A 20252-nucleotide genomic window follows, 5' to 3' on the forward strand; every position below is an offset into this window, starting at 1 on the left:
GTGGCCGCCGGGCCCCCGGGGGGGGGGTCCGCCCCCCGCCCCGCCCCGCCCCAGAGCCCGCACCCCTCGCGGGACACCCGCCAGCCCACCTCAGCCTGGTCCCCCCCACCGGCACCCCCCTCCTGGGGATCCCCCACCCACAGCCCCGGCCCCAGGGCTCGGGGACCACCTCCCCAGCTCGGTCCGGGGATCCCCCCGCCCAGGCTGGATTGGGGACCCGCTCCCAGCCTGGCCCGGGACCTCCCACCCAGGCTGGATTGGGGACCCGCTCCCAGCCTGGTCCTGGGAGCCTCCACCCCACCTAGCCCACGCCCCCCTTCCAGCCCACGCCCCCCTTCCTCTGGCATCCAAGGGGGCAGGAGGCTGTCCTGGCACACCCCCCCACACACATGCCCACCGACCCTGGCAGCCCCTGCCCCTCTGCCCCCCCCCCCAGGGCGGTGCCCGCAGAGGGGTACATCAGCAGCCCCCCCCACTGCCCTCCAGGTCATCCAGCCACTGCCCGGGGGGGGGCACAAAGCCCCCTCTGCCCGGGGTGCCTCTGCCTGTGCAGGGATGGGGGACAGACCACCGCTGCAGGATGGGCGCTGCAGCCCCCAGCTCTGCGGTGCAGGGCCCAGGGTGGGGGCTAAAGCACCCTGGGCCCCCCATGCACAGAGGTGCGGGCTGCGGGCACCAGTCCTGCATGGCCTGGGTGCTGGCTGAGCACCGACAGAGTCCCTCATTGACCCGGGTGTGCAGGTACAGCCAGCGGCACGGTGTCGTGTGGCAGGTGACGAAGGCAGAGCCGAAGTCTCCCACAGCCTGGTGACCCCCTTGCCTGCAGCCGGGTGCTGCCGGGGAGGCCATGGGGACCACGCACCATGCCGGGACGTCACCCTTCAGAGCCTGCAGACCTTGTGGGAGGGTTTGGGGAGGGCCAACCCTGTTTGTAACACTCCCCTCCCCAGCATCCTGGGGGTGAGGGCTGCTGGAACCCCCCCCATGCTGCTCCTCAGGGATTTGGGGCTGGGAGATGGCAGCTGGAGAGGGGGCAGTTGGGGCACACTGTGAAAGACGAACCAAGGACTGACGCGGTGACAGACACAGCTCACCGAGGACACAAGCGGGGCTGTGCAAGCCAACAGTCAGAAAGCGACTGCTCTAGGTCTGGGCACGGGCATGCCCTGAGCGGGTGGCTAAGGGCAGCATGTAGGTACACGTATGTGTTGGTTTGCACGGCAAGGTTTTGGTCGCGGGGAGGGCTACCGGGGTGGCTTCTGTGAGAAGCTGCTAGAAGCTTCTCCTATGTCTGACAGAGCCAACGCCAGCCGGCTCCAAGACAGACCTGCCACTGGCCCGTGCTGAGCCCATCAGCGATGGTGGTAGCGCCTCTGGGAGAACATAATTAAGAAGGGGGGAAAGTTGCTGTGAAACAGCAACTGCAGCTGGAGAGAGGAGTGAGAACATGTAAGAGAAAACGACCCTGCAGACACCAAGGTCAGTGCAGAAGGAGGGGGAGGAGATGGTCCAGGCGCCGGAGCGGAGATTCCCCTGCAGGCCGTGGTGAAGACCCTGGTGAGGCAGGCTGTCCCCCTGCAGCCCAGGGAGGTCCACGGGGGAGCAGATCTCCACCTGCAGCCCGGGGAGGACCCCACGCCGGAGCAGGGGGATGCCCTAAGGAGGCTGGGACCCCACAGGAAGCCTGCACTGGAGCAGGTTTGCTTGCAGGACTGCAGCCTGTGGGAAGGACTCACGTTGGAGAAGTTCGTGGAGGACTGTCTCCTGTGGAAGGGACTCCATGCTGGAGCAGGGGAAGAGTGAGGGAGTCGTGCCCCTGAGGAGGGAGTGGGGGGGTGTGGAGGGGCTCCAGGGGGTGTGTGGGGACCACTTCACAACCCTGCCTGTGTCCGTAGGCACCGCGGGAGGACAGCCTCTGCGCTGGTTCCAGTCCTGCTGGCTGTGCCCTGCTCCGGCACCACCACAGCCTGGCCAAGGGCTCTGGGCAGGTTTGCCTGCGGCCCCCCCCCCCCCTGTTGCTGGCGTGGTGTGGGGTCACTGCTCCCCACCAGCATTGTGCGACCTTGAAGTGGGATGCTTCTTCGAGAGGAGGTCCAGAAGCCGGAGCCCCATCCCTGCAGGCCAGCTGCCAGGCTCTGGGGTGCAGTGGGGACCCCCCACAGCCCACCCCCCCTGGGCACGCATCACCTGCCAGGCTTCAGGGCAGGCAGCGGCAGGCAGGCCCTGCCTTCGCAAGGGATTGTCACAGCATCCCCGTGCCACCGCTCGCTTCCGCATTCCTGCGGCCTCGCACACCCTCCCTCCCTCCCCGATCCACGTCCTGTTTGCCGGGCGCGTCACCCCGGCCTGAGTCACCCCACGGCCTCTGCAGGTGACGGAAGGCCAACAATAGCCCACAAAGGGAGGATGTCCCCCCAAAGCCTTCCTCCGGCCCGTCTTCGAGGAAACCTCCCGCGGGAGAGAAGGGCCCCACCGGACGCGCGGCGGCCGATGAGCTTCGTCCTGTTGACGCTGGCTTGCTCGGAGCGGCACGCGGCCTGGGGAGTCCCCAGGGATGGCCGGTGCCACCCCTCGCCATGCTGGGCGAGGAGGAGGAGGAGGGATGCGCAGCCACCGGGCTCACGCTGACGCTGTACCCATGGGGACGGAAAGGGTCAGCCTCAGCCCCATCCCTTGGATGTGGTGGGTGGGTGGCATCGGGGATGGCATTGCGGAGTTGAGCTCAGGGGTTGGGAATAAGGGGGTGGGGGGACTCCCTTGTTGCCACGAGGACCCCATGGGATCGCGTGTGCAGCTGTGTGGTGAGGGGCGGCCGGCAGGCAGGGCTGGGGGGGCCGGGGGGGCCTGGGCACCGCCATGGGCGCAGCCCCCACCCTGGCACGGGGCAGAGACCAGGCGGGGAGGATGGAAGCATCATTAGCGCATTTCACTAATTAGCAGGATGGCAGCAGACTGTTGCCTGACCGTCACCACGGCAACCGCGTCACACGTCCTTGAGAAACTTTTGTCGCCATAACAATTACAGGCAGCTTTGGTGTCACCCTGCGTCCCCCCTCCCTCCCGTCCCTATCCTGCCTGCGCTGGGGCTGGGGATCCCCAGTGCCCCCCCCCCCCCACCCGGCTTCTCTGAGCGGGGGACCAGAGGGTGACGCCAGGGCCAGGCAGCCTGAGAGCATTTGTGACATGAGTGCGCCAGTCCTCGGCCTGCCCGCAGGCAGGGACGGGATGGCAGCGGGACCACCAGGCTTTGCTGCTGCCGGCCCCAGCACTGCACCGGAGCTGTGGCAGGACCGGGTGAGTGGGCAGGGGACAGGACAGGGGGACAGGGGGACAGGGGTCTGTTCGGCTCCACAGCGCAGTCCTGGTGCCACCTCGTGGTGAGCAGGATCCCAGTGACACAGCTGGACAGTCTCTGCGGTGACACACAGCTGGACAGACAGTCTCTGCGGTGACACACAGCTGGACAGACGGTCACCGCATGGAGCAAACAGCCCCCGCAATGGCACACACGGACAATCCCTCTGCGGGCCAGGCAACCACCACACCGCCTCAGCAGTGGCTTGGTGGCAAAGCCGGGCAGTGGCCATGTGGGCACGCTGCCCCCCCCCAACCCTCCAGTCCCAGGGCCAGGCTGCTCCCCAGCCCCTAGAGCCGACTAGCCGGCTCATGCCAGCAAAAGTAGGGTTGGAGGGTCGAGGGCACCAGGTTGGGACAAGAAGGTGGCCAAGGGGCCGCGGTGTGTGTCCCAGTGCTGGCAGGCGCTGCAGCAGCCGGTCCCGGCTGCAGCCCACTGCCCAGCAGGTTCCCTTCATCCTTGCTGTCCTGGCACTGTGAGCTTCTCCACTCTGGGGGACAAGCCTGGTCACCCCAAATCCCAGCGCCCGGAGAGGCAGCCTGTGCCGGTTCCCTTAGTGCTGCCGTGACGCCGGGATGGAACATGCCAGCTGCCCTGGGCCGATGAAGGTTTTCCATTGCCATTCATGAGGCTCAAAGGATACCACAGAAGTGCTGCCTAACGTGGCAGCACGTTAAATGGGTTAAAAACTGGCTGTCCAACAGGTCATGACATGCTGCTGGAAAGAGGCAGCGCCTCTGAGGGGGTCCGTGGCTTCCATCCCTGGCCCGGCTGTCTCCAGCCTTGTGGCTGTGCCCGCACAGGGGAAGCAGAGAGCTCGTGTGAGATGGTGCAGGGACCCACAGCCCAGTGCTGGAGGTGATCCCAGGAGAGGGGTCTGGCCATGCAGAGAGGCTTGTGAGGAGGAGGGAAGGGTGGCAGGCAGCCATCAGAGCCCAGGAGCCAGCCGGGCAGGGCTTCCTCGCTGCCCATCTCACTGGGGGTCCACAGCGATTTGCTGCCCAGGTTTCCTGAAGGACCTCTTATATTTTCAGGGAGGTTTGTTTGTAAAACACCTGTTTGTTCATTTACTGTAGGACCTAGCAGATCTCCTGCAACTTGCATCCTGCTGTGCAAGCCACCAAGCGCAAGGTGCTGCCGCAACGGTAACAAGGTCCTTCCAGCCTTCTCCTGGTGTTTGCTCTCAGCATGCCTCCCATCCTTGCCCCACGCCTCACCCAGTCCCCTCTCTCTTTTACCCTCTTCCAAATGTGTGTTTGTGCCAAGCAGCTGGCTGTGCCCTCAGACAGAGCCCCGGGGCTGTCTGGCAGTCAGCTGGCTGTGACGGTGATGCTGCAGCCACTCTGTGGTGCAGCAGGTCTGTGAGACATCCCGGCCGGTGAAAAGGAGCTTCACAGTCTGTGATGAGCAACTCTGCAGCAGGGACTCCTCCGGGTACCCCTGTCCTGGGTGGGTACATGCATCCTCCCCTGAAGGTCCGTGTCTGACAGTGGACGGACACCTCTGCTGCCTGCCAACAACAGGTCTGTCCTTCAGCCAGCCTTTCTCTTCAATAACCACAGAGAAGTCATCAAACCAGTTAGAGGAAATATGTGTGCAATAAAAGTGACAGGCCTTGGGGTCAAGGCTCATTATGACTAACATAACGAGCTTTTTAGCAAGGCAATGCCACAGCGGTCTGGAGCTCACAGGCTTGGTGGGACAAAGGGCACATCCTAGGGAGCGGGGTCCCAGCACAGCCCTCGGAGGTGGCCACTGGTCCCCGAGACCTGTGCCGAGGGTGTGGGCAGGGGCTGGTACCCTGCCTGCACGGCATGGCTCAGTCTGTTCACCACCAGCATGCTCCCCTCCCTCCATACGCTGCTGCCAAACACATCTCTGATCGCGTAAGGCTGCTCGACGCTAAAATATTGCCGTTGTCTCCTTTGCCAGCGTTTCCAACCCGACCCACTAATGCATTCCAAATTTATTATTCCTATTACTCCATTAGCAGGACAATTTGCTCTTGCTAGCACTGCAGTTACCCCGTGCTTACCTTCAAGGCCTCACGTGTATTCCTGCTCCCCAGAAACCTGTACCCACACACTGGAGGTGGGGTCAGACGTTCAGCTCTGTCTCTCCAAAGCCCAGTCCCTTTTCTGTGTAATCGCACTGGCTAAAAGCTGGGATGCCAGCACCATGCGTGCTCTGGCCCCATCCCTCCGCGCTCCTCTCAGACACCATCTCCCTGTCCTGCGGGGTCCCCGTGCTCCCCCATGACCTCTCTCTGGCTCTGCCCCTACCCACAGGCAGGGGCTGGGCAGGGCATGCAGGAGCGGTGGGAGCATCTGCCTCTGCTCCTTCTGCAGTCCACGGCAGGATTTTGGGTGCCCTCCTGCCAGCCTCCCTCAGGCCAGGAATACTCAGTGAGACCTGTCCCATCCCCAGAGCATTCAGGGTTTTCCTGCACCACCACCTCTCATGCAGCCCGAAGCATCTGGGGGTGCGTGGGACCCACAGCCAGCCTGCAGACCAGAGCATCGGCAAGCACAGTGCGCCACGCTGCTGCCCGTGCCGTCACTTGCTCCTCTCCCGTCCCCTTCTCGCCCCGCTTTGCTGTGGCACTGCCCACAGGCATTCCCGGGGAGCTCAGAGCTCGCCGCTGAGGATGGTCAGCTCCTTCCCACCCACGGCTGGGTGCCGGCACCTTGCCTCACCACAGGGGTGCAGAGGTTTCAGCGTGGAGCAGCCAGAGTGGTACGGGCACTGACGTGGTCCTCAGTGCCGACTGGCTTTTCCCTGGCATAAAAAGCCTGCTGGTGCCAGACTGCTGACCCTGTTACTAGAGCCACAGTGGAAGAACAGCCATGTAAAAAAAATCAGGGGCCCAGCTGTGGCCAGGGGATGCAAAACCGTGTGTTACCAGCACACAGCCATCCGCAGGAGCCAAAAACTGGGGCGCGTGTTTCATCGGTGCTCTGGCTGCCCTGCTGGCCAGCTCCCAGCCCTGCTCGTGCAGTTAGGGCCCTACAGGGAGGAAGGGCATTTTTGCCTCCCCGTGACAGCTGTGATATTTAGCAATTGCTCTGGAGTCCCCCCCACCCCCACTCCGGCCTCTGCCAGCTCCAGCCTCGGGGGTGCCACGGGGCGATGGGTTGGGGACCAGCACGGCCGTGCCCGGGGGATGCTCTGCACCACTCCATGTCCTGGTGGAGGAGGAGGGCTGGCTCCGGGAGTCAGCTGGCCCTGGCAGCGTGGCTCCCCTGGGGTGCCCTCACCCCAGGACCCCCATGTCAGGTCTCCGTGGCTCCAGGGGATAGAGGTTTCCCCAGGGACACAAGGGAGCAGAGCAGAGCTCCTCGCCTGCTTTGAACCCCGGGCAGCTGGCACGTGCCAGGCTGAGCTGGCACAACCCCACCTCTGCTCTGGGAGGATCTTTGGACTTTGTGCTGATTTTGCTGTTTGCTTTTATTTAGCAGCAGGAATCGCTTTCAGTGCATAGGACAACCCCCCCCTCCCCCCCGCCCCCCCATATCTGCTCTGGGCCTTGGCCCTCCCATCCAGCATCTCTCCACCCCTGGGGCAAAGGCACAGGAGGAGGGACCTGTCACCCAAAGCACTGTGGAAAGGTCCCCTCCGCTCCCCATCCTGCTGGGCACCCCCAGGGCAGCCATGCACCCCCCGCAGTGGATCGCAGCCTGGGTACTCCTGCTCCACGGTATGTCGGAGGGCTGGGAGGTGGGGTGGGCTTGCCAGGGGACGACAGTTCCTGGGACCCCCCTCCGGGAACCAGGCAGGCCCCAGCGTGGAGGAAGTAGGGGTGTTTCGCAGCAGCCCAAACCACAACTTTGGGTGCAGGAAGGGTGGGTTTGCCCTAAGGAAGCCAGGGGTGTGCTGCTGATCCAGCCCCGCTGGGCAGGGGGCCGGGCTGCGGAGAGGGGCTCATCCTACCTGCCTGACACCAGGGATGAGCTCTGGGGAGGTGATGGGTAAGGAGCAGCTCCTGGGGGCAAGGACACCAGGTACCCAAGGCCACACCATGGTAAGGGCGACCCATTGCCCCACGGACCAGAGCCTGGTGCCTTTGGCCTGAGATAAAGAACCAGTTCCCTGCCCGCAGACTGCAGCGGTGACAGTGATGGAAAGCTCAGGGAAAGGCGGTGCCGGTGGTGGCACCAGATGCAGAGCAGCACTGGGGAGAGGCCAGGTCATGCCCGGGCACATCCCTGGCTGCTGGCCATGTCCTCCAGCAGCCTCAGCGCCAGGGATGCTCAGGGCTGGCTCCTGCCACTCCCCTCCCCAACTCCCGGGCATGGTGGGCACTGGTTGCACCTCACATCTATCCTACCACACCGCTGGGGCCATCTCCATGCGTGCCATGGGTGTTGGCCATGCTTGAGAGCGTTTACTTCCTCTTGAGCTGGGTGATGCTGTTGGTTTTCATTCACCAGTCCTAGGGCTAGAAACGCTGTTTTTTGAAAAAAGTCCAAAGCTGGTCTGGCTTGCTGTTTGGGACTGGGGAAAAGGGTCACAGCTGCCCGGTGCTGGCTCTGGGCTGGAGCAAGGGGCCAGCGGGACCCTGGGCTGCAGCCTCAGGCTCCAGAGCGTTCCTATGCCCACAGGCTGTGCCACGGACCGGCTGCCGCAGGCTGCCTCCACCAGGACCGACATTCGGAACTGCTCCACGGACCCACCGGTGAGCCCCGCCGTGCCCAGCCCTCCCTGTTCCTGGGACACCCCCCATGGAATCATCCCCCCCAGCCCCACCACTGCAGCTGGTGCCCTCCCTGCCACATGTCCCCTTGTGCCACCAGTACCTGCCTCCTACGGCCATCAACACGACGGCGCGGCTCGCCGCTCTGCGGGGCACCATGCGAGCCCACAGAGTCCATGCCTACATCGTGCCCTCCACGGACGCCCACATGGTAAGGCAGCAGCCTGCCTGTGCCCCTGAGGACCGGCTCCCCAGCCGGCACCCACGGCCACCTCTCACGGCTCCATCCCCGGCTCCAGAGCGAGTACATCGCCGAGCGGGATTCCCGGCTGGGCTGGCTGACCGGCTTCACTGGCTCTGCAGGTGAGATCATCCTTGCCGCCCTGGAGTCCCTGCTGGGGGGGGATCCAGCACCCGTCTGCCTGCTGGTCCTCATCCTTGGGGTTCCTCAGGGCAGGGCATGGTCCTGCTCCACACAGGAGGTCAGGCCGGGGATCCCTGGGGGTCCCTGCCGGCTGCCTGGAGGCGGGGGAGAAGTGACGCCTGAGCCCCCACTCCTGTCCCAGGCACCGCAGTGGTGACGTGGGACAAGGCTGCCCTGTGGACCGACAGCCGCTACTGGACCCAGGCAGAGAGGCAGCTGGACTGCAACTGGGAGCTGCAGAGGACAAGTCAGTGGGGGGGAGGCTGGGGGGCTGCTGCGTTCCCCTGCCCCCAGGACCCCCCCAGCCCCCGCCACGGCCTCATCTGGGCTCAGCGTGGGCTAGGATGCAGTTCATCCTCGTGGTGCCACCCAGCTCTCTCCTGCAGTCTGGATCAAGTCCATCGGGCTGTGGATCCTGGAGGCAGTTCCTGTGGGGGCGAACATCAGCTTGGACCCCTTCCTCTTCTCCATCGGTAGGGTTGGCCATCACATGGGGTGACCCTGCCTGATGTGAGGGCAGCTCCCGGGTGTGGATTTACCAGGTGCCCCCAACCGCAGGCTGTTTCCCCTCCCTCAGACACCTGGAACAGCTACAGCCAGGCTCTGCACGGCTCTGGCAGGACCCTGCTGCCCATCGAGACCAACCTTGTAGATCAAGTGTGGGGTGACCAGAGACCCCCTCCAGCCTCCAGCGAGATCTACAGCCTCCCAGCAGCATTCACGGGTATGACTGCCATCTTCCCCAAGGGTGCCAGGCGGATGCCCGCCCACGGCAGCCCCCAGCCCGGGGGGCCGTGGTGATCCCTGGGCTGAGCTGGCCGCTCACTCTCCTTCCAGGGAGCAGCTGGCAGGAGAAGGTGGCCGGGATCCGGCAGCAGATGGAGCAGCATGTTCGACGCCCCACGGCCGTGCTGCTGTCAGGGCTGGAGGAGACGGCCTGTGAGTAACCATGGTGCCGTGGCGGGTGCCGTGGAGGATTCTGTGGAGGGTGCCATGGGCTCTGAGCCCTGGGGTGGGAGGGCAGACAGTGGGCACAGGCTCGGAGGTCTCGTTCCTGGCAGGGCTCTTCAACCTCCGCGGAAATGACATTCCCTACAACCCCGTCTTCTACTCCTACACCCTGCTGACCAACACCAGCATAAGGTGGGCAGCATCTCCCTGTGGGCATGGGGCATGGACGGTGCTCAGCAACCCCCCTTCCCTTCCAGGGCCAGCACCCAATGGACCCTACCCTGGCCCAGCTGCCCCCCTCCCCTGAGCCCACCACATCCTGCAGTGCCCAGCCCCATTGTGTGTCCCTTCCAAGCCCCACATCATTCCCAGGTCCAGCCCCCCCCGCCTCGCAGCCCACCCTGGGGTGCAGCACTCTCCCTTCCAGCACAGCCTGAGGCCGACCTCCGTTCCCAGCCCAGCATCCCCCCTGAGCCCCCCAGCCAGCCCCCAGCCCCCTCCTCTCCGCCGGCGTGCCCCACGTGGCTGGGCTCGGTGGGGACCAAAGGCGGCAGGCCAACGCCACGGCTGCGCCCACCCCAGCCCGCATCCTTCCCCAGCCTGTTCGTGGACGAGATGCGGCTGTCGGCGGCGGCACGGCAGTCCCTGCGGGCAGGCTGCCCGGGGCCGCTGTGCGTGGAGCTGCAGGAATACGGGCAGGCACGTGCCCACCTCCGCCGCTACGCCCAGGGCAACGTCACCGTCTGGCTGGGCACCGAGTACACCACCTACGGCCTCTACGGCGTCATTCCCCAGGTGGGACACCGCCAAGCGCCGGTGCTGGCACCTGCACCGCTGAGCCCGGCCGTGGGCAATGTGGGTCCTGCCAGGCTCGGGGACGGCCCCGTGCCACCGAGATGTGGGGGTGCAGGATGTGCTGCAGCCGTCCCCGGGGCATGAGGGGGTGGGTGGCCGTGCCCGGCCGTGCCACCCCCAGCCTGCCCTTGCAGGAGAAGCTGCTAGAGGACAGCTACTCCCCCGTCATGCTGGCCAAGGCTGTGAAAAACGCCAAGGAGCAGGAGCTGCTGCGAGCTGCTCACGTAAGGGCTGTCCCCGTCCCCGCAGACCTGAGCAGAAGTGGGGTTCAGCTGGCAGAAGCAGGGTGCTGATGCCCCTCCCTGATGCCACTGGGCCACCCCCAGGTTCGGGACGCAGTGGCTGTCATCCAGTACCTGCTGTGGCTGGAGAAGATGGTCCCGCAGGGGCAGGTGGACGAGTTTTCGGGGGCACAGCACATCGACATGCTCCGCCAGTCAGTGCTGCCGCCACGACCCCCCCCCTCCCCTGGCTTAGGGCAGCCGGGGACCCCCAGCATCTCCCTCCCTGCTGCCTTCCAGGGCCCAGGAACACAACCGTGGGCCCAGCTTCCAGTCCATCTCCGCCAGCGGGCTCAACGCGGCACTGGCCCACTACAGGTATGGCTCGGCCCCGGTCAGGGCCGGTGGAGCCAGGGCTGGCAGCAGGGACTGGGCAGACGGAGGCTGGGAGCGGGCTCTGACAACCCTTCCCCTCGTAGCCCCTCCAACAGGAGCAGCAGGAAGCTGTCTGTGGATGAGATGTACCTTTCAGACACCGGAGGGCAATATCTGTGCGTAGCCCTTAGTGCAGCCCCCCCCCCCCAGCACTGTGCAGACCCCCATCCCCTCTCCATCCCCCCAGCGCTGGGTGGTGGCAGAGGGCCTCAAATGCAGCGCTGGGGCTGCATCGTCCCAGTTCACATCTCCCCTTTGCAGGGACGGGACGACAGACATCACGCGGACGATGCACTGGGGTGTGCCGACCGCACTCCAGAAGGTACCAGCCTCTCCCACGCCAGCCAGCATCCCCCTGCGGTGCCCAGCATCCCCCTGCGGTGCCCAGCATCCCCCTGTGGTGCCCAGCATCCCCCTGCAGCACTCGGCACCAAAGTCCCAGCCAGGGCTGGATGTGCAGGAGGAGGCATCCGGGCACCACCACGCTCAGTCCCCCCGCCATGCCACTTGTAGGAAGCCTACACCCGTGTGCTGATGGGCAACATTGACCTGTCCCGCCTCATCTTCCCACCCAACACAGCAGGTTGGTGCTGAGCCAGGTGTCAGGCAGCCCAGCCTTGCCTAGGTGACCCCAGGCATGGGGTGGAGGAGGGCGGGGGGGCCCTCGTCGGCTCGCTGGCCCCCTTCCTTCCCACTTCTTCATTCCCCAGGGCGAGTGGTGGAGTCCTTCGCCCGCCGGGCACTCTGGAACGTGGGACTCAACTATGGCCACGGGACTGGCCACGGCATCGGCAACTTCCTCTCGGTCCATGAGTGTAGGTGTTGCGGCACCGGCACCAGTGCTGGGGACATGGGCTGAGCTCCAGGGGACAGGGACAAGGACAAAGGCTCATCTGGGGCTTCTGATAGCCCAGCTGAGCCTCTTGCTGTGGGCGGGTGTCCCCTACTTGCAGGATGCTGCAGTCCTTGCCGGGGTGGCCCTGCAGTCCTTGCTGGGGTGGCCCCGTGGTCCTTGCTGGGGTGACACCTCGGTCCTTGTTGGGGTGTCCCTTTGGCACGTGCAATCCCCAGGAGCTGTAACCCACTCCGTGTCCCTTGCAGGGCCTGTGGGCTTCCAGTCCAACAACGTGCCCCTGATGGCCGGCATGTTCACCTCCATCGGTACGCGCGCCCACAGCTCCAACTGGTGCCTCGGGCTCTCAGGGGTGTCCCTGAGGCGTGGAGCCCAGCCAGGGGATGAAGCATCCAACTCTTGGCCCCGCTCAGGGGCCAGAACCTGCCCTTCTGGGGTGGGATGGGCTGGGGGAGTTGCTGGGGCTCGCAACTCACCGGGCACCTTCCCTGGCCCCCAGAGCCCGGGTACTACCGGGACGGCGAGTTTGGGATCCGCATCGAGGACGTTGCCCTCGTGGTGGAGGCGCAGACCAAGGTAGCGCAATGGGGCTGGGCTGGTGAGGGTGGCACAGCACCGGGGGGGCTGCATCAAGTCAGGGGTGGGGGCAGACATGGCCCCCCGGTGGGGCTGGGGGCACCCAACGCCAGCTCTCTGCGGCAGCACCAGACCGGGGAGAAGCCCTTCCTGACCTTCGAGGTGGTGTCCCTGGTGCCTTATGACCGCAACCTCATCGACCTCAGCCTCCTGTCACTGGAGCAGGTATGGGGTGCTCGGGGCAGGGGGGCAGAGCTGGGATGTGGGGCTGGGGTACGGGGAGAGCAAAGGGGGCTGAGGAAGTGGACGTAGTGGGAAACCAGGACCACGGCGTGAGGTCAGGGTGGGTAAACGGGGCCGGGGCAGGGATGGATGCGTGGATGGAGAGGGGCAACGGATGGTCTGCGGATGGGGCCAGTGATCAGGGTGTGGGGTAGCTGGATGGGGGGGAGGGGAAGGGGGTGCAGGTGGTGAGGGGGGGCAGGTGGCGGCGGCAGCCCCCGCCGCAGCCCCCCGCGGTGCCTGGCTGCAGATCCGGTACCTGAACGCCTACTACGAGACCATCCGCGCGCGCGTGGGGCCAGAGCTGCAGCGGCAGCGGCTGGAGGAGGAGTACCGCTGGCTGCAGAGGAACACCGAGCCCTTCCCGCTGGGCAGTGCTGCCACTGCCACCGCCACCCTGGGCACGCTGGCCCTCGCCTCCCTCCTCTCCGCGCTGCTCACCGGGCTGCAGGCCTGACCCTGCGCCAGCCCCCTCCCTGCCGCGGCCGTTTCTTCTCCCTGCCGCTCGCTTCCTTTTTTTTGTTTTCCATTTGCTCATTTGTGATTAAACACGAGCAATGCCGGCGGGTGCCTGCGCACTGCTGTGCCCTGCCGCTGCCGCAGCAGCCCAGTGTGCCGCCAGCCTGGCCGATGCCTCGCTGGCTGGTGTGGGGCTGGGGTCTGGCCCCACGTGGCCCCCGGCCCCAGACGTGTCCCCCAGCTCATGCCATCTGCCCTGCCCTGGGGTGGCCTAGTCAGCACCGGCGTAGAGGAGGCGGATTCAGGGCAATTTTAATGCTTGGGAGCAGAGATGGGGGAACCAGAGCAAGAGGGTGTGGGGGAGGCGGCCTGACCAGGGCCGTCCCCGCTGCCCCACGGGTGCCAGCAGCAGGGTGCCAATGTGCGCATCCCACCTGGGCTCGATGCCCAGCCAGGAGGACCGGCAGGGAGAAGGAGCGGGCACAGTGGAGGGGCTGGGGACCTTCATCCTTTGCATGGCGGGGGGTGTGGGGAACGCGGTGCCCCCCCAGCAGCATCACCGAGGGGCGGCAGCATAGCCACGGGTTGGCAGGGTGCAGGCAGGCATCCCCCACCCCGGGGGGGGCCCTGGGCAGGGCGGCAGCTTCGTGGAGGGTTTCCTTCCTCCTGCCCCAGCCTGCGCACCCGCCAGGCACCCTGATCCGCGCCGCTGCAAGCACCTCTCATGTGACCGCCGGCTTCCTGTGTGCTTCCCGGCCTCGGTGCCGGTGCTTCGGTACGTGACGTGCCAGGCGCTTGCCCCAACACTGTACCCTTGCCACCGGGCCCCAGCACCATGCTGCGCCGCAAGCCCTCCAACGCCGGTGAGAAGGAGCCGGGACACAAGAAGGTGAGCGCCGACGGTGCCCGGCTGCCCTCAGCACCCGCCGGTGTCCCTGCACGCCCAGCGTCAGCCCGGGGATGCTGAGCAGGCAACACTGGTGCCGGGGGGGCTGGGGCAGCCACGGGGCAGAGCTCCGCGGAGCCTGGGGGCTGCACCGCCGGCAGTCAGTCCCCGCCACCGCCGGCCACCGTGGCCTTGCCGGCGCATGGTCTTGGCCTCATCCCGCGCCTTGCTCCCACGCCGGCGGGACGGGCAGCGGGGATGCGCGGACCCCTGGGGTCAGCATGGGTGTGAGCCAGGGTGCCGGCGGGACCCGTGGGGCGCTGGTGGGGGGACAGCGGCTCCCCCTCCCCGTGGGCTCCCCACGGCGCGTGGGCGGCCGCCTGCCGTTTCCTGCCAGGGATGGGGGGGCACGGCTGTGGTGACGGGCGCGCAGCTCCCAGCCCAGCCCGCGCAGCGAGGTGTCTGCGGTCGAGGCAGCGCGAGGCTGCAGCTCTTGTCACGTGCGTTGGCCGCTTCCTCCGGCAGCACCGCACCGGCGGCACCGGCTGCCAGCACCGCGGGCTCTCGAGAGCCCCCCCCGGCACAGCGGGGCCACGTGCCGCCCCGCCTGGAGGGCTGGAGCCAGCGGTGGGGGCCACAACCGGCCCCTCGGTCCCCCCGCTGGGTCTCGCACCGGCAGGTTCTTCGGCTCTTGCCAGGCCCTGGTGGGCTGGCTTCGGCCTCGGAGCAGGGGGATGGCGCCTGGTGCTGTGGTCCTGCCCACGGCGGGCAGATATCCCGGCAGAGCCTCACGCCATGGCAGCTCCTCCATGCTGGGAACCTCCCCACGGCAGCTCCTCCATGCTGGGAATCTCCCCAGGGGGAAATCTGGGTGAAGCCCCCCCCTCCCTGTGCCAGGGGTGGCCCAGCGAGCCAGGCATGCCCCGGCGGGCATCCCCTGCCCTTGCTCAGCCGCAGCCACTGCTCTCACTTCCCTCTCCCTGCTGTCCTCCCCAGGGTGGGCCCAGCAGCCCCATTCCATGGGCACCCACTGTCAGGCTTTCCGCAGCTGCTTTTGCACCCCCGGCCCTGGGGCAACGGCTGAAGCCGCAGCTTTCCCAGCTGCAGGGGGGGCACAGGGCGTAAAGTTGTTTCGTCTGAAGGGTGCAGGGGGAGATCCGAGGGGTTCAAGCCAGCCAGGTCTGGTGGGTTCAAGGGTGCTGGGGCTGGAGCAGAGCACATCACCAGCATCTCCTCTGCACAGATGCACTGAGCTGGTCCTGCTAAGTAAAGCCACACTGGGGATGGAGCCAGGTCTCCCTCATCCAAGCTGGCCCTCTATAAGAAAATGGCAAAAAAAAAAGTGAAAAAGGATGCTCAGTCAAGTCGATAAAAAGGAGGAGGAGGAGGAGGGAAAGGAGCGGGGCCGTGCCTGAGCAGTACCAGGCTGCGCAGGGGCTGGATAGGGCCTTGGCCACCTCTGGTGCAAGCAGGAGCCCGGGGCAGGCAGGACAACTCAAAAAAAGGAAATTGCTGCATTTGCGGTCGAGGCAAGACCGAGCGCCATGGTGTGTGCTGCGAGGGTGCTGGCAGCCAGGAGCTGAGCTTGCCCAGCCCCAGCACGCAAGCTGACAGCGCTGGTGCGGGGCATACGGGGATGAGGGAGACCTGGGACTGCGTGGCCGTGCAGGGATCCCGGCTGGCCAGGACCGAGGGTGCTCCTGGCCATTGGAACTCCTTCCCACATGGGACAGGCACCTGAGAAGAGGGAGAGGAAGGAAGGAGAGCCAGGGAGGCAGGCAGGGGGCTCACAGAAGACTGGAAGAAGCAGTGATGGAGGGTTGCACCACGACTGAGATACAAAACCTGCTTTGGTGGCTTTGGCACAAAGGCAGGACTGAGCTTGCTGGTGATGCTGGCAGGGGAGGTGCTTTCCGGGCTGTGAGACAATGCTCACAGGCAGAAAACATGGGCAACTTTCAGGCCTGGAGCCGAACGTGAGGGTAGCAGCCCGGGCACGGCAGCACACATGCTCTCAGCTGCTGAAAACAGCCTTTAGATGTCAGATACTCACAGGAAAGGGAGGGAGCGACCCACGGCACAGCCACCACAGGAGCAGGACTGAGCATGAGGCAGGTCTCACTCTGCTCTCGTTGCCAAAATCCCTGGCTCAGGGGCTGGGCCAGCGCAGGATGCTCACATCTGGGTGCTGAGCAGAGCGGCTGTGTCGCAGAGCCTCTGTGTTTTCCCAGCAAACGCCCAGCCCATGTGCCACAACAGCAGCACGGCGCAGTCCTGGGCTGCTCCCAGCTCGGCGGTGCCAGGCTCAGTGCCGGAGCACCCGCAGCGGGTGCTAGAGCCAGGGCTCTCAGCACTGCTCGGTCGGCAGCAGCGAGTGTCACAGTGCTGGGTGGCCCCTGCCCTGGGGACGCTGTGCCAAGGCGATGTCCGAGCACCAAGAGCGTTGCTGGGTCTCTGCACCCCAGGTCCCGGGGGGGGCTCACAACACACAGTGGCTCTTGTGGGGTTGGGGCAGGAAGGGCGAAGCTGTGACAACCAAAAAAACTCTTCAAGCACCAGCATCGCCCCAGGGCTGCTCTGGCTTGCTGAGCAGCCCGGCTGCCGGAGAGGAGGGTGGGAGCTGGGACTGGGGGCACAGGGAGAACCCCCACACCTTTCTGTCTCCCCCAGCTCTCCCTCCAGCGCTCCAGCAGCTTCAAAGACTTCGCCAAGTCCAAAGTCAGCTCCCCTGTGCCAAGCGAGAAGGAGTTCAACCTGGAGGAGGACGTGAGTGCCCGGCCTCCCCATGGAGTGGCAGCATCCCTGCCACATCCTGTTCCCCCAGGACCACCTTCCTGACAGTCACAGCCCTTTTCAGAGCCTGTTTCCCCAAACTCCTGGTTCTACTGGTGGCCCACATGCCATGGGGCAGCCCCAGGGGTTCCAGCACTGGCAGGATTTGGGGTCTCGCTTCCCAAGGAGTCTTGCAGCCATCTGAGGTTTGCCCAGGGGCGGGGGGGCTCTGCCTTCACTCTTCATCCCTCTGCCAGATCCCCGAGGATGAGTCCAGCAGCTCCATCCCCGATGATGCTGCACGGAGCAGCGGGATGAAGCTGAGCAAGAAGTGGCGGGCCGTCATCTCCCGCACCATGAACCGCAAGATGGGCAGGATGGCCGTGAAAGCACTAGCCGAGGGGAAGGTGAGTGGGGGGGCCTGGGCAGGCGGGAGGCAGCTCCCCCTCCCTTGGCCTGATCCTGGTCCCCTCAGCAGGGAGACGTGGAGGAGGAGGGGTCCCTGTGCCCCCTGTCCCCAGCTGGCAGCACCGAGGAGCCGAGCCACGAAAAGGTGCCCCTGTCTTACCTGGAGATGGAGGAAGACGGGCACCCATCTGTCAGCCGCCAGCTGTCCAGCGGTGAGCCTGGTCCCGGCAGGACACCGGCCCCTCACCCTGCAGCTGGCTCCATCCTGATCTCCCTCCCCTCCACAGGCAGCGACGTTTCCAGCCCCGGGGGCAGCAACCGGGACAGCCTGCGGCTGGAGGAGAGTGGTCCAGCCTACAGCGGCCCCTTCTGCGGCCGGGCCCGTGTCCACACCGACTTCACACCCAGCCCTTACGACAAGGACTCGCTGAAGCTGCGGGTGAGCCACACCACAGCCAGCCCGGGGCTGGGGAGAGTTGGGGTGAAGGGCAGGACCACGGTGTGGGCCCCGGGGAGGGAGGGTGGCTGGGGACCCCCCCAAAAGGCAGCCTGCACCCGCCTCCACCCCCATCTCCCTTGGCCCAGAAAGGGGACATCATCAGCATCATCGAGAAGCCGCCCGTGGGCACCTGGACCGGGCTCCTCAACAGCAGGGTGGGCTCCTTCAAGTTCATCTACGTGGACGTCATCCCCGAGGAGACGGCCCCTGCCCGCAAGAGCCGGGGCCCCAGCAAGAGCAAGCGGCTCAAGCCCAAGACCCTCCATGAGCTGCTGGAGCGCATCAACCTGCAGGTAAGGTGCCTGGGGAGACAGCGGCACCCAGCACAAGCCCAGGGTGCCAGCAGCAGGACCACCCTCCCCTCTGCTCCCCAGCAGCCCTTCCCTATCCCCCATTCCCGTGGGTCCCTCCAACTCACACCCGAGCACCACTGGGGGGGGGGCAGAGGGGACACATGGGGCTTTTCCGGATGACTCTTGGGCGAGTGGCCGCCGTGGACCTGCGCCAAGGCGGGAGCCACATGGCTAGCCCCGAGGGCCAGGCGGAGAAAGCTGGGGTGAGCCATGCCGCGGTCCGCTCATCCCTCTGCCGCGCTGCCCGCTGCCCTCCCGCCCCAGGAGCACACCTCCACCCTGCTGCTGAACGGCTACCAGACCCTGGAGGACTTCAAGGAGCTGCGGGAGACCCACCTCAATGAGCTGAACATCACGGACCCCCAGCACCGTGCCAAGCTGCTCACGGCCGCCGAGCTTCTCCTGGATTACGACAGTAAGAACTGGGGGGAGTGGGAGACACCCCACAGCCCCTGCCCCGGGGCAGCCCCAGCAGCGGCCTCGCTGCCTGCTAACACCACGTCCCGTCTCTACCAGCAGCGAGCGAGCCAGAGGAAGGTGACAGCTCCGAAGCCCAGCCTTCTCCTTCAGAGCCCAAGGGGGACATTCCCCGGGACTCGGGCTGCTTCGAGGGATCGGAGACCCTAGACGGCAGCCGGGATGAGGCCGAGGTGGGGGGTCCCGAGGGGCAGCTGCAGGCTCTCTCCCTGGCAGAATCCTCCTGAGCCCACCCTGCCTGCCGGCACATCCCACAGCCGCTTCCTGCTCGGGCCCTGGCAGCGGGTCCAGACTGGAGGGGAGGGCTGCAGGTGGGAGAAGCAGGTGAACCCCAGCAGTGGGACCCCTGCGCTGCAGGCAGGTGCTGCGCGGCTGCTGGCAGCTCAGCCCTCGGTCCCCCGAGGCTGCCCCATTTGCTGCCCCCAGGACATTTTGCACCACTGCCCCGACGCGGGTGCTCCAGGCACCCTGGGGCACCGTGCTCTCCCCTGAGATGCCGTGGGCCTGGATTGCCTCTCCGGGGTTTGCCTCACTTTATCCACAGCTTTAAGAGCTTCTCCCGGAGCCCTCGCCTACCGAGGCTGGGCTGAGCGCGCAGGAGCCCGCAAGGACAGGGAGATCCGTGTCAGGCAGGGATGGAGCAAACCCGGCGCTGAGCAGCCATGTGCGAGAGGGCAGAGGTCGCACCGAGCCCAGCTCCTCGCCGGCAGGGAGGACGCCCGCGCTGCCTTCCTCCAGCGTCTTCCTCGCACAGCCAGAGCAGGCAGGGAAAGGTTTGCTGGGAAGTTTGGGTTGTGGGGGGAGAGGTTCGGCCGAGCTGAGAGCAGTCCAGCAAGGGCACTGTGAGCCCCCTCCCTTGGCTTGAGGAGAGCCCCAAAGGCTGCCCACAGCTTGCCACCAAGCCTGGTCCGGGGTGTGTGTGTGTGTGCGTGTGTGTGTGCTACGAGAGGGGGCTGGAGCGACCACCCCACTGCCCCACAGGCAGACAGCCTCAGCAAGGTGAGGCTGTCACCCAGCAGGATCCCCCAAAGCACCAGCCACCTCGAGCACGCACCTCCCCCCCGCCCCCGGGAAGGGGCAGGGGAGCTGCAGCCCAGCCAGGGCCCCACAGGGCCTCCCTGGGCAGGCAGGAGCCGAGGCAGGGGCTGCCAAGGGAAGGCATCCACACGGGAGCATGGGGCAGCCTGTAACAAACACACAGGCTAGTCCCCGGCTGGGGGCACATACCCCAGCCCCCCTCAGCCCAGCTCTCGCTGCTGCATGCCATCATCTCCAGCTCCTGGGCAGCAGCATCAGCCTTTGGGCGCCCAGTTTGTTCCATTGCGCTCAATCCCAATAAAAGCGTGCAAGACCGTTTTGCTCCGGCCTTCAGCCTGCTTCCTACACCTGCCAGGAAGGCTCGGGGAGGGAGCTGGGGAAGGGAGCTGTGTCTGCAGGTAACAAAGCTTCCCAGGACGCTCCCCAGCTGCACCGGCCAGGATTTGTCACCACTCAGCCAGGGCTGCAGCATCTGTGCACCGAGACCACCCCCCTACCCCCTTTCACCCGCTGTGGGGGGACAGCAGGACGCAAATAAGACAACGCAGATAAGACACCCTGGAAGTGTGAGATGTAGAGGCTGGAAAAGTCACAGGGAAGGGGAAAGAGCCAGCTGGCTTGGGGAGGCACAGACAGAGGCAGAAGCTACAGCTCAGCCATTTTTCAAACCAATTAAGTTTCCTTCATTGTTTTAAAATTAAAAAAAAAAAAAAAA

General features: G+C 65.8%; 2 protein-coding genes across 4 annotated transcripts; both read left to right on the plus strand.

Moving 5' to 3' along the window:
• The first annotated feature begins 6897 nt into the window (after window positions 1-6897).
• Window positions 6898-13210, plus strand: XPNPEP2 (X-prolyl aminopeptidase 2). 2 transcript variants are annotated; one of them, XM_049828253.1, is made up of 21 exons: window positions 6899-7052; window positions 7957-8030; window positions 8149-8259; window positions 8348-8411; window positions 8615-8719; window positions 8859-8945; window positions 9050-9196; window positions 9310-9411; window positions 9534-9615; window positions 10023-10218; window positions 10413-10502; window positions 10605-10714; window positions 10800-10877; window positions 10979-11050; window positions 11196-11256; window positions 11448-11517; window positions 11645-11749; window positions 12036-12095; window positions 12287-12363; window positions 12490-12588; window positions 12896-13210. In XM_049828253.1, exons 1-21 carry the CDS (start codon window positions 7007-7009, stop codon window positions 13100-13102), a joined length of 2043 nt encoding a protein of 680 aa, XP_049684210.1. In that variant the 5' UTR covers window positions 6899-7006; the 3' UTR covers window positions 13103-13210. The 2 variants fall into 2 exon arrangements, with proteins under 2 accessions (XP_049684209.1, XP_049684210.1); XM_049828252.1 differs by having other exon boundaries at window positions 6898-7052; window positions 12287-12588.
• Window positions 13211-13323: 113 nt separating this feature from the next.
• SASH3 (SAM and SH3 domain containing 3) lies at window positions 13324-20146 on the plus strand. 2 transcript variants are annotated; one of them, XM_049828274.1, is made up of 8 exons: window positions 13324-13993; window positions 16661-16756; window positions 17020-17169; window positions 17241-17382; window positions 17458-17609; window positions 17756-17962; window positions 18287-18437; window positions 18539-20146. In XM_049828274.1, exons 1-8 carry the CDS (start codon window positions 13940-13942, stop codon window positions 18724-18726), a joined length of 1140 nt encoding a protein of 379 aa, XP_049684231.1. In that variant the 5' UTR covers window positions 13324-13939; the 3' UTR covers window positions 18727-20146. The 2 variants fall into 2 exon arrangements, with proteins under 2 accessions (XP_049684231.1, XP_049684230.1); XM_049828273.1 differs by having other exon boundaries at window positions 13333-13993; window positions 17238-17382; window positions 18539-20142.
• The last annotated feature ends 106 nt before the right edge of the window (window positions 20147-20252 follow it).

Source organism: Accipiter gentilis, chromosome 24 (genome assembly GCF_929443795.1).
Source record: "Accipiter gentilis chromosome 24, bAccGen1.1, whole genome shotgun sequence".
NCBI lineage: Eukaryota > Metazoa > Chordata > Aves > Accipitriformes > Accipitridae > Astur > Astur gentilis.

What these genes read in the sequence shown, in the direction of transcription:
- SASH3 (XM_049828273.1), top strand. Translation starts at nt 13,940, where the DNA reads ATGCTGCGCCGCAAGCCCTCCAACGCCGGTGAGAAGGAGCCGGGACAC. An exon ending in AGTTCAACCTGGAGGAGGAC is followed by an intron (nt 16,757 to 17,019) that starts GTGAGTGCCCGG and finishes TCCCTCTGCCAG; the next exon opens with ATCCCCGAGGATGAGTCCAG. An exon ending in AGGACTCGCTGAAGCTGCGG is followed by an intron (nt 17,610 to 17,755) that starts GTGAGCCACACC and finishes CCCTTGGCCCAG; the next exon opens with AAAGGGGACATCATCAGCAT.
- XPNPEP2 (XM_049828252.1), top strand. Translation starts at nt 7,007, where the DNA reads ATGCACCCCCCGCAGTGGATCGCAGCCTGGGTACTCCTGCTCCACG. An exon ending in CCCCTTCCTCTTCTCCATCG is followed by an intron (nt 8,946 to 9,049) that starts GTAGGGTTGGCC and finishes CCCCTCCCTCAG; the next exon opens with ACACCTGGAACAGCTACAGC. An exon ending in AGGGCTGGAGGAGACGGCCT is followed by an intron (nt 9,412 to 9,533) that starts GTGAGTAACCAT and finishes CGTTCCTGGCAG; the next exon opens with GGCTCTTCAACCTCCGCGGA.